General features: G+C 38.8%; 1 protein-coding gene across 2 annotated transcripts; it reads left to right on the plus strand.

Moving 5' to 3' along the window:
- The first annotated feature begins 217 nt into the window (after positions 1-217).
- Positions 218-10,438, plus strand: dbpb (D site albumin promoter binding protein b). Of its 2 annotated transcripts, none has more exons than XM_079836228.1 (5): positions 218-1,212; positions 1,485-1,735; positions 3,262-3,717; positions 5,754-6,007; positions 8,165-10,438. In XM_079836228.1, exons 2-5 carry the CDS (start codon positions 1,540-1,542, stop codon positions 8,378-8,380), a joined length of 1,122 nt encoding a protein of 373 aa, XP_079692354.1. In that variant the 5' UTR covers positions 218-1,212; positions 1,485-1,539; the 3' UTR covers positions 8,381-10,438. The 2 variants fall into 2 exon arrangements, with proteins under 2 accessions (XP_079692354.1, XP_079692353.1); XM_079836227.1 differs by having other exon boundaries at positions 694-1,212; positions 5,754-6,037; positions 8,165-10,341.
- The last annotated feature ends 2,066 nt before the right edge of the window (positions 10,439-12,504 follow it).

Raw genomic sequence — 12,504 nt, forward strand, 5'->3', positions numbered from 1 at the left:
TATTTCTGAATCTTTTGTGGGTGTGTGCGCCACTCTTCGACTGGGTTCACGCAGTTTCTGTATTCTCACGCGGCTGTAGCATGGGTGTGATGAATGGGCGGAGCGCTGTTCTCCGCGGCAGCCAGTGGTTGGGCGAGCAGGGAGGAGCCTATTTTCGCTCAGCCAATGGCAGGAAAAAAGCTCAGCCGTGTCTCCGCGTGCGGACACCATGTGCACTGGAGAGCGCGTCTGTGTTTCTGAGACACAACGTGTAGTTGCCATCTCCTCTCGCATGATGATCACGTTTCCCCCGGATTACTAGTGAAGTGAAAAAGTGTGCCATTCGCTTGACAGGTTTCACCCCCCACCCCCAAATGTTGCTATCTGATAGGACTGCGTAGAAACTTGGCAGGTTGTTAAATAGGCAATTAATTCCATATTTTACTCATAATTCTGATGCTCTTTAAAAACTGTCCACTTTCCAACTTAGTAATTATGTCTCCGCGTGTTCCTGTGTGCCGAACATAAGCGTCATCGGGACAGCTTGGAGTGAAATTATTGACCAATTTGTTTTTAATCAGCGCTACCCACCCCGAGGAGCGTTCCTGTCACGAGGGGGCGTTCCTTATTAATATTACCCAGTGATGCGCCTTCGTGCAGCGCTCTCGCGCTTCTGCTCTGGGAGGTGTGACGTCACGTGAGCGGCCCGTGTTCGTTCCAGCTGAGCGAAAAGATCGGACGGTTCAAGCTCAAAGCGTGCAGTAACTCACATGCAGAGAGAACTGAACAGAAGGGGGTGACCACAGGGGGAAAAAGCGATTGAGCGACTGAATGGAAAAAAACGTCAACATCCCACCAATCGCACTACGCAGCAGAAATTGACTCAGCAACACTTTCTTCGTTTTGTTTTCATTTGTTATTTTGAGACGACGCAAGTTTCGCGCATTCAGGAGTTCAGCGCACTCGTTTGCACTATTGGATTTTTTTATTCTCCCAGATTTTTTCCACTCACCGCTGTTCTTTTCTGGAACCGTTATATCCGGTCAATTTTGTTGCTTTTGGACGCTATATCTGGACATTCGTCTATTATATGCATTTTTATTTTAATTCAACATAAGCTGTCAACATTTTCTGGAAGTACTGGGAATGTATATTTTTATCCACTTGACCAATCAACAATCAAATGCAAGCAGAATGGCACTCTTTGTTTAAACACCTTCTCTTCAAATAAAGGTAATTTAAAGTGGATTTCTCTTTCATGTCAGATGCTTTGCTGCACGTGAGCCGCGCAGGTCTTTCCTCCTCCTCTGTCTCTAAAGTAAACACGGTCTCGTGTTGCATGACTTCACAACTTTATGTGTACTTTTATGGTACTCTAGTGATATGAACGTAATGCTATCTTATTATATGTTCTGTATGACCAAGAACTAATGCTAATACTTTATTTTTGTTTGTTTGTTTCCACTATGAATCGTCATGTGATTGATTTGACGGCTGCTCAATAGTACTGAACCACACAAGCATCTAGCGGTCAAGGGAGCTCAATCCGGCAGACGTTGGATGATGGCCAGGCCGCTTTCACAGCTTCTTCCCCCGGACCTTCCTTCTGCCGGAGCCAGTCCGCAGTTTGGCAACAGTAGCCAGGCAGGGGGCTCACTTAACGGAGGACACTTAAACTCAACAGCAAACTTAAAGTCGCTCCTGCAGCTCCCCGTGAAGGGCGACCAGCGCGTCAAAGACTGTAGCGAAATGAAGGGTGAGGAAACGCACCTGCTTCCCTGAAACCCTGTCAACTTTCTGTTTGTGCTCCTTCAGATAGTATGCTTAATGTTTTAATAGTCACTATTACGATTAGTCTTTTTTTGTTTTGTTTTTAAATGTGTGGTTTCACATGTCAAATGGCTGGGTCATGTGCACTTGTGCATATCTCTCAGTGAGCTGCAGACAGTACATCACATGGGACTTAGTTGAAGAGATAAACAAGGCTAGGCCATTCAGCCACTTAGTTCAGTACCTAGGTACTTTGAGGTCAGCTATTGGCTAAGCCATTTTAGCCATTACAGGCCTGCATAGAAGTTTTCCACTGCCTGTGAATACAGCACGGCGATTATTGGAAAAGCTTCTTTATTGATTGCTGTCAATGTGGTTGTTTTGTACTGATTATCTGGTTACCATTAATGCAAACTGACCCTAAAAAGTCCAGAAGAAAATCTCTAATCCAGTGTCAATCCAGTTTCAATGTGCACGCGGCTTGTGAATCGTATTATTTAGCATTAAAAGCACTGCTGTTACTTTTGAACACGTATAGTTCTCAAACTGCATGTCAAATGATTCATGAACAGATTAGCACTTTTTGGTTTAAACCGTTGGTATTTTTAGGCAACAGTCTGCTGTTTTTTTCATAGAGAAAAGAATACAAACTTAAACGAAACACATGTTGCAGTTACATTTTTATGGTTTGTTTTTATACAGTATAAAAAAACAGAAATGTCTCATTTCAAACTGCCTTTACTGGTCCTGGTTTCCACACCAATGCACCATAAAATGTCTGATTTAGCTTAACTATTGTTATTAAGATTTTAGACCCCACCCTACTGTTTCTTAGACCCCCACGTAAATAGTTTAAGATGGAAACCTTCAGACTTAAGACCATGGGCATTGTTCCTGTCCATTAGAATTGTTTTACCAGTACCACACTACTACATCTCAGCCGATACCACAGCAGAGCATCACTATGTAGTATCGCAATGTTACACTAGCATAATATTGTGTTATACAATACACGTCTGATTTTGTTGTGTTATGCCTGTTGCCTTTTGCATCATGGCTTTGGTTTAGCCATAATTCGGTAGGTTTGTAACGTTTAACCATTGTTCAACAGTATTGTTACTGTACCACAGAGTTAAGCAGTGTCAGTGCAGTGTAATCGCTTTACCATGGTCTTTCGGCAATGTCAAAGCACATTAATCTTTTTCAAGTTTAAAGAAAGGTTTTTCAAAGGCTCTTCATTTTGCCTTGATGCACTGAGAGTCGGAGCTATTCACATGTGTTGACATTGCAGAGGTAGATCTCCCAGAGGGATGTGAAAGTTGCTGGGAAGTGTTATTCTGCCCCTAACTACGTGATCTGAGCACCATCAAAAATATTGCTCTCTTGAAATCAAGTCATATATGCATCCATAAGAATAGATAGTATGTCTTTTTAGAAGGCTCGAGAGTGTAAAATGAAGATATGACAGTAATATTATGCAGATTTAATTGGATTTCACTTTCTCTCTTATAGGTAAGGACAGGATGGATATGGACGAGGACTCTCTAGGCCGTTGTCCTCTGCGCAACGGCTGCAGCAATGGACTAGCCACTGACAGCAATGGAGCAGGCACTGGCAGCTTCTCAAACGGCAACAACAGTTCCTTCCTGGGCCCGTTGCTATGGGAACGAACATTGCCATGTGATGGCGGGCTGTTCCAGTTGCAGTACATGGATCTCGAGGAGTTTCTGACAGAGAACGGGATGAGCAGCATGCACAGTACCTCCAACTCCACCTCAGCTCAGATACCCTCGCAAAGCTCTCAGTCCGCCATTCCCAACCAGGGCTCCCAGTGCCTCCCCACCTCGCCCCCACACTGCTCCTCTTCCTCCTCACCGACATCCACCACCACATCTTCCTCGCCCTCTCTGCTCGGGCTGGACATGCATACGCCGCAAAGCATGATGGGAACGGCAGACTGCTTGCACGGTGAGTTTGCTTTCGCAGTTCAGAGATTCAGCTCGCTGCGGAACGTAAGCTAGAGAGGATGTTAAAAACCCACAAGACAAACAGTCTGAAGGCAGGCCGTCGAGATGAAGAAAGGAAATGTTTTGGGTCGAAAATGAGGTCTAACGCAGTTCAAACACTTCCTTCATTCTGTTTGCAAGAATTCCCCTGGATTTTGGTCCGTTTGCGAGTTGTAAAAAGTACCAGGCTGTCCCTTGGGTGTGTGTGTGTAGTTTCAGAGTATTAATTGTTTGGGTGTGTGTGTGTTGTTATGAGTGTGGATAGAGGCTCATGGTGTGTGTTTGCAGGTTTCACTATATGGATTAAGAGGTTTGGGGCGGTTTTTGGAAGTGAGTGTTGGAGGGTGTGCAGCTGTTGTGCTTTATGTGAGTTGTGTTTTATAGACACATTAGTGCTGTCAAATCGATTAATCACGATTAATCACATCTAACAAAAGTTTGTAAGTAATTGTGTGTGTGTGTGTGTGTGTGTGTGTGTGTGTGTGTGTGTGTGTGTGTGTGTGTATACTGTTTACACACACACACACACACATATATATATATATATATATATATATATATATATATATATAATTGTTAGATGCGATTCATCGTTTTGACAGCACTAGTTAACATTGCATATATTTCGTGTCATCAAAGGGCTAAGTGAAAAGTTTGTGTTTTTTTTTGGTTGCTGCAGTATATGAAAAGAATAGGCTGGTTAGAGATGTATAAAAAGACTTTCAGCAATGAAAAAAGGTGAAAAGACAGGAAAAGGTTTTGATATAGAGCTGAGAACATGATGCCGATTGAAAGGCTGGTAAGTAAACAATGAGAGACGCACAGGTGAGCCAGTAGCAAAGAATGAAAGGCAGAGACGGCGTGTTTGTGATTGTGCTCGCATGTTTTTAAATCTCCTCCTCTTCTCACACGCTTGGTCCATGTGCACTCGCTCACTCACGTGCCGAGGCAGGCAGAGCAAGCGAGGACGGGGGAGGGGCAGAGGAGAGGAGGTATGTGTGGGAGTGTGTGTGAGTAACAGACAGGGAGAAACTGAAAGATTGAGATGGAATTACTCCGTGCGAGTTGGTGCTGTACTTCCGATTAGATGTTTGTTTACATTTCTGGAGTGGCTGAGAAGAGATAGAGAGAGATTAAAGTGCTGCTGGTAAATATTTAGAATGTTCCGGGGCGATTAAAAAGCACATGCAGAAGCCCTCGCATCACATATTTCCCCAGATTTTATCAAGCTCCCTCGAAAACGAGGGCTTGTGTCAGTGCATGTGCCGCAGTGGACAGTAAAGAGAGGATCATTGCCAAATGGGGTTAAAGTTACTCTTACAGACTTTAGATTAGGTTTATGGCTCAAAACAGATTTTCAAAACATGGCAACAGTAGTTTTGTTTTGCTGTCTGAACAGGGTTCACTTTAAGGTGTGTATGGGGTTGTAACTTAGTTAAGATTAAAAAAAAAATATATATATATATATATTAGGATAAAAATATGTGTATATTATTATTTTTTTTACCAATTTAATATAAATAAAAAAAATCAGTGTGAGTGTTTACTTTTAAGTTTTAACTCTAGCTCAAGCTCATACTATTTCATATATATATATATATATATATATATATATATATATATATATGTATATTTATGTTTGTGTGTGTGTGTGTGTGTGTGTGTGTGTGTGTGTGTGTGTGTGTGTGTGTGTGTGTGTGTGTGTGTGTGTGTGTGTGTGTGTGTGTGTGTGTGTGTGTGTGTGTGTGTGTGTGTGTGTGTGTAAGCATTAATAAAATGAAACCACCAGTTCAATGTTCTAAAATACAGAGTTCAGGGTAGAAATATTGGAAAATGGAAAAACAAGAGCTGGATTAATGGATTGAGTTGTTTTCTACTGCTTGTTACTGCCCCCTTGTGGGTCGTCTCGGAACAGTTTTGAGTCATATTATTTTGAATGCAAACATATAGCAACGTGACTTAATCAAGGCTTAATCTGCTTTGTGTCTCTTCCTTCAGGCACTCCGCCAGGCAGCTTGGAGCCAACGCCCTCACCTTCTTCCACTACATGTCCACCACTCCCTACTCCACCCATTACTAACTGCAATGAGATGGCGCCGTCCTTTGACCCTGATCCTGCAGATGTTGCGCTGTCGAGTGTGCCCGGGCAGGAGGCGTTTGACCCCCGCCGGCATCGGTTCAGTGATGAAGAGCTTAAACCTCAGCCCATGATTAAAAAGGCTCGCAAGATGCTAGTCCCTGAAGACCTGAAGGTGAGAAGCTCAACGCAGCATCATTTTATGGTTAGAATTCATCTAATTTATCAGATATTCTTGTGTAGAGGTCCTAAGAGATTTAGCTGAGATTTTCGCCGTTTTCCGTATCCCTTTATCATATGAATGTGGATTTTGTGAAACCCTAATAGCTTACAGTCAATATTATTGTGCAGCCGCCTAAGCATCACTAGTCATCTATCACAGTGTAGTGATTATTTGTCACATGTGTTGAAATAGTTTTTGCGCCACTTATTCATAGATATTGCCATTGGATGGAAAATTCCACCCTCATTTTGTTTAACAGGTTTTTCATGCCTCTATACAAATGCAGTAATGCCAGGCATGTTTGCATCAGTACAGACAGTGTGACATTGTCACTCACTAATAACTAGATTTCAAAATTAAAGTAAGTCCAATTTAAAGTGATCATTAGTTCTCAAAACCCATGACTAGCATAGTTTTAGTATGATGAAGTACCAGACAGTTATTTATAAAGCATGCCACATTGACTTCATTGGGGAATGGGTGGTAGCATTATGTGATCATATCTCAATTCTGAGGCAGATGTCTTGGAAACCAAGGTTCTCAGATATGCCAGCTTTTTTGTTATAAAGGGCACAGCAGTCAAAAGTGGGAATTCCTTTGTAATCACAGTGACCTCTCCTCTGGGAACAAGTAGATGTTTTGAATACTTTGAAAGGAAGCAACAATCTTTGTTTAGTTGTTTCTTTTTTTTACCCCTAGGACCCTTATAGTTCACGCCAAAAGGAAAACTGTCATCATTTACTTACCCTCATGTCTTTCCAAACCTATGAAACAGGATCGTGGAACACCAAAATTTTTTTGTTTGTCCATACAATGAAAGTCCAATAGTGTTATTTTAGTCAAATATATGTACTATTGTAGTATTCATAATATTTTGAATCAGCTTTTATTTATGTTTTAGTAATTTGATGGTTTTGTCTTATTTATTTATCTTGCATTAGCATAGATTCTCTGTCAAATTAATCTCATTTATAAAATGAAACAATTAATTTCAGTGTTCTGAAATACTGAGCTTAGGGTAGAAATATTTTATGCGCTTTTGTATTTATTTATTTTTTCTATGTAGCTTTTATTTTTGTTGGTAATTTTATTTTTATTTTAGTTTAGTTTCATTTTTTGTTGTTGATAATTTTGATTTTATTTATTTATTTTTTTTACTTTTTTATTTCAGTTAGATGCCAAGGACACATTTCTAATTTTCATTAAAGTATTTTTAAATGTAAGTTTTTCATCTAATATTTATATTTTATTTTATGTCAGCTTTAGTTCAATGAACAAAAATTTTAACAGCTTTAGTTTAGATTTTTTTGACACCGCTTCAAAACAACACTGGACCACATTGACTTTCACTGTACGAACAAAAATGATTTTGTTAAATGAAAAATAAAACTTGCTTTTAAACAGTAAATTAACTAGTAGTGACCAGTAGAAATATGTTTTTTGAGAAATGCTTTAAATCAGGGTTTCCCAAAGTGGTTTTCGTGAGGGAACTGCAGGGGTTCGTAAGTTGATGAAAAGCTAATAATTATCTAAATCATACAAATTGGAAATACAAAATTGAAATAAATCATTTAAGATAAAAACAATCTAAATAAAATGCATTCTAAAAAATATATATTTTGTTTACCTGCATGTCAAATGACCGCTAACTGACATCAGAGAACCATGAACATGCAAATTATTGAAATCTATTTCAAATAAACATTTTGTATCAAATGGCTTCGGCTGAAAACAATGTTTGGCTATCCTTCCTTTAAATGAATAAATAGCTAAAGGAATTATTTGGTAGTAAATGGCATCATGGGAATTGACAGTTTTATGAGAATGTATTTAGTGTTTTGATTTGTAACTGGTTTTCTCATGACATCAAATTTACTGTTCCTCACCACTACTGACAGACTGGTGTGAACCACAGCCCTGTGTCTGGCACTTTGAGAACAGTCACAGAACCTCAGTCAAACCTCAGACTGTTTGCTGGTTCAAAGCCAATTCTCGTTGGAATGTCACTCAGAGTTGCTAAAAAAAACCAGTCACACATCTGGCAAAGCTCCACACCTACAGTTGTAGACATGTTCTAATGTATCCTTTTTTTCCCCCCTTTTTTTAAAGGATGAGAAGTATTGGAGTCGGCGTTGTAAGAACAACGAGGCAGCAAAGCGTTCTCGTGATGCTCGTCGACTGAAGGAGAACCAGATCTCCGTGCGCGCCGCCTTCCTTGAGCGTGAGAACGCTGCACTCAGACAGGAAGTAGCCGACATGCGCAAAGAGCTCGGCCGGTGCCGCAACATCCTGAACAAATACGAGAGCCATCACTTGGATCAATAAGAAGGAGAGGAAGGCAAAATGAGATGATGAATGGAGAACGCGAGGAATGTTCCTGTGATAGTCACACTAAAAGACAGATGGAAAGTGCATCAAATATATGGAAGAAGGGTGTATGAAGACGGCACAAGAGCTCACGTTTTAAACTGGAGGGAGAGAACATGTCACCTCTCTTAACTTTTCTTTTTTTTCCCCAGTAAGGTACAATGGCGAGATTTTAATTATGGAGAGAAATGTATATTTTTATATGATAGAACAATGCTTAATGGTGAAAGGAAAATTTTGAAATTAATTTTTGTATATTTTCTATATCTTTGGGAGGGCTGTAAAGTATAGACGGAGGGAAGTGGTTGAGGTATTTTTGAAGCGGTTGAAAACTTTTGATCTTGTGAAGGAGAAAAAGGAGGAGCCCAGACATTCACAGAACTTTAAAGATTTAGAAAAAAAAACAACCTTTCTAGAGAAATTAAACTGTAAAATACTGAGAAAAAAATATACATTTAAATTTGTATAGAAATGTTAATATAGATTTATTCAAGCACTTAAGTTGTGATAAATATTTTGGCAAAGGTGACCGAGAACAACCACGGATGAGGGGAAATGACAGGTGCATCTCAACTCTTTGGGGAAAAACATTGTTTTTATCAGTTTACTGCTGATATTTATTTGTCATTCTCAAAGGAAAGCTAAACATGTGACGGTGGCGAGGAGATGGTTAAGAAAGACATGCATTAATTGTCACGCATTTTATTGGCATTTTTTGTGTTTATTTCCTTGGTGAACTCCGTAGGATTCTTTCTCTTCTTAAAGTTGCTATCTCCTGTCTACAATGTACTCATCTTTTTATAGGAATCTGACTCACAGTTGCAAACAAAAAACAGCTTTTTAGCAACAGCACACATCCACAACGTGCAGATCGTAAGTTGAACTTGCAGAGGCTGTTCTTGCTGTGCAAAAACACAATTTGGACCTCTATGGATTGAATATATATATATGGGACATGACTCATCTGATTGTACAGAATGATTTCTTGTATTGGATGCACGGGAAATTGCATTTCAAAACAGGTCGACTATGTCTGCTCTTTTGCTGGTTTTGCACCTGTATATGCAAACACATTGAAGCCAATGAGCGCTCTTACTTTTATTGGAACAATATTGCATTTTTACAACCTGTTTACTGGTGTCAGTACAAATGTTTCAAAATCGATACGTTTTGTGGTTTCTTGCTGGTTCTCCAGTCATGTCTGTTTCTTTCCTTAATGACCATTAAAGTAACTTCACTTATTATGAATTATTATTGATCTGATCATTATTACTATTGTTGTTAATACTACGAATGAATTATTATTTTTTTGTTGTTTTATTTCCTTGATATTGTCTACTTTATGTTCCTTTAAAGAAAAAAACCCACAAGTCTCCTCATCTGTGGAGATTGTCACTTCCTGTTTGTTACAGCATTCATCGTCAACACCAGCTGTAGAAGAAGCGTTGCCCATGACAGCCAGGTCAATTTGTGTATCAGAGGAACACTGGGGGGGGGACTGGTGCCCTTGGCAATCACAAACTGCTTCCCTGAAATAAATGGATTTTTTTTCTCTTTATTTCTGTACACTAGCATTATAAAGACCCATCATACCGTTTGCTCCGTCTTTCTCTTTTTTGTGCATGTAGGTGTTTTAGCGAACCGCCTTTTTTACCCAGTAATTTGCTGCCTGTTTCTCATCAGTGACAATATACTTTTGCAGATGGATTTTGGGTAATGTAGTCCTTACATTTCTGCACTTCCACATGTGGATGACTATGAACATTTTGTGTTGTGACTCTTGTTTTTTTTTTTTTTTTTTTGGATGTACAAATGCCCTAATGCATCAGTGTTACCCACACTGCACCTAGCCAAAGTAATGCAGGGGAATGTAGTCTTTTTCTCCAAGACCACAAATAAACTCTTGTTCTTACTCACTAAACACTAAGGTTGATTATTTTATTGTGTATGTTGTTTGTGCCTATTCTGTGCTACCAAGTGTAGTATCTTCCATTTCCTTACTAAAAAAATAAGTTCAAAGATAAAGTGCAGATCCAGTGTGTTCTTGAATTTTAGTCGGCATGAAGGAAGCACCGCAAAGAGCTATCTGTCAAACAAATGTAGCTTGTAGAAAACCTCTCAACCATCAAGCTAATGTATAATGCTGTCATGTACTGCGGTTCTGAAAAGCCCTTACAGACAAATATTTCTAAATATTTAACAATATAAGATATAAGTGACATATAAAATCAAAGATAGGATAGACTAAAAAAAGATATTTGAAGAAAATAAATGGGAAAAAGAATATAGCATTATATACAGTATATCCGGCATAACATTATGACCACCGACAGTGAAGTGAATAACACTGATTATCTCTTCGTCATGGCACTTGTTAGTGGGTGGGATATATTTGGAAACAAGTGAACATTTTGTCCTCAAAGTTGATGTGTTAGAAGCAGGAAAAATGGGCAACTGTATTTTTGAGCGAGTTTCACAAGGGCCAAATTGTGATGGATCTCTAAATAATGTTGATATGGCAACTAGTAAATACACTAAGTTTCATAATCCTGGCATGTGTGGAAAGTTTTAAACCATGCGTGTTACAACTAACCCTGCGTTAGGTTGTGCCCCGCTCTCCCCTATACTTGTAAGTGTATAACTTAGGACTAAATTGGCCCAATTTTTAGTGTATAAAAGTATACTTTTAAGGTACTGTGTAACATAAACTTTGAGTACACAACTAGTTTACAGCTAGGTATTTTGTTTGTTCTGCAACTGTAGCCTACTAAGTTAACTTATAGGTAGGCTATAGGCTACTGATAGTTTACTTCTTGTAGCACTTTTTTTAGTATACTCCGTAAACTACTAGTTTAGTAGTTTTATACTGCAATGCAAGTATACTTGTAAGCTTTCTTTAAGTGAACATAACATCATAGGCCTACTTATAGTTTACAATTTATATATTATTTTTGCACTTTAAGTATACTAATATGTTCCCTTTTAGGTAGTCTATACTTTTTTTATACTTGAAATATACCTAACTGCACTTGAACTCTTTCCATTTTAAAAACCTTTTATAGCTTTGTGCAGTCTTTTTTTATCAACACTTGAATGAGGGTAAGTTCCATAAAAAAGCAACAATTCAAATTACGTCCGTATTGGATTCAGAACAATGATCAAGAAACAGATGGAGTAGTAGATTGAGTCCATCAACACCCACAATCACAAAGCTTCACAGTCGTTTTCTCTTCATTGGTTCATTTTGGCAGTTTTGAACTTAAATGCTGTTTAATGTTTTGATAATTGCATTTTTTACATTTGCGTAAGCAATCTTCTATTGCTTGTTTTGCTTCTTCTTCACTTGTTTTTTGATCCGGTGATTCTGTACTAGAATATGCGTAGCGCCCCCTACCATATAACAGTGAAAACACGGATATCCAGAAAAAGTAGATTTGATGTAAATTCCATTTCCTATGAACACTACCAATGGACTAGCCTACACAAAAATCTAGCTACTCAGAATTACAAAGACATATTTGTTTTCTTTATAAATCAATATTTTCAAACAATGTAAGTTTATAAGACAGTATGTACAACCCCAAATCAGAAAAAGTTGGGACAGTATGGAAAACGCAAAAAAAAAAAAAAAAGAAGTGATTTCTAAATTTACTTTGACTTGTATTTCATTGCAGACAATATGAACACAAAATATTTCATGTTTTGTCTGGTCAACTTCATGTCATTTGTAAATATGCATCCTTTCCTGTCATTCAGACCTGCAACACATTTCAAAAAAAGTTGGGACAGTTAAGCATTTACCACTTTGTAATGTTGCCATTCCTTTTCACAACACTTAAAAGACGTTTAGGGACTGAAGACACCAAGTGATGAAGTGTTTCAGGTGTAATTTTGTCCCATTCTTCCTGCAAACAAGTCTTAAGGTGGGCAACAGTACGGGGTCTTCGTTGTCGCATTTTGCGCCTCAAAATTTGCCACACAATTTCTATTGGAGACAGGTCGGGACTGCAGGCAGGCCAGTCAAGTACCCGTACCCTCTTCCTCCGCAGCCAGGACTTTGTAATGTGTGCAGAATGTGGTTT

This window comes from Gobio gobio, assembly GCF_949357685.1.
Source record: "Gobio gobio genome assembly, chromosome: 15".
NCBI lineage: Eukaryota > Metazoa > Chordata > Actinopteri > Cypriniformes > Gobionidae > Gobio > Gobio gobio.

Excerpts from the sequence above, each read along its gene's own strand:
- dbpb (XM_079836227.1), top strand. The coding sequence starts at position 1,540 with ATGATGGCCAGGCCGCTTTCACAGCTTCTTCCCCCGGACCTTCCTTCT. Across the intron at positions 3,718-5,753 it reads AACGGCAGACTGCTTGCACG|GCACTCCGCCAGGCAGCTTG; the intron begins GTGAGTTTGCTT and ends CTCTTCCTTCAG. Across the intron at positions 6,038-8,164 it reads CAACGCAGCATCATTTTATG|GATGAGAAGTATTGGAGTCG; the intron begins GTTAGAATTCAT and ends CTTTTTTTAAAG.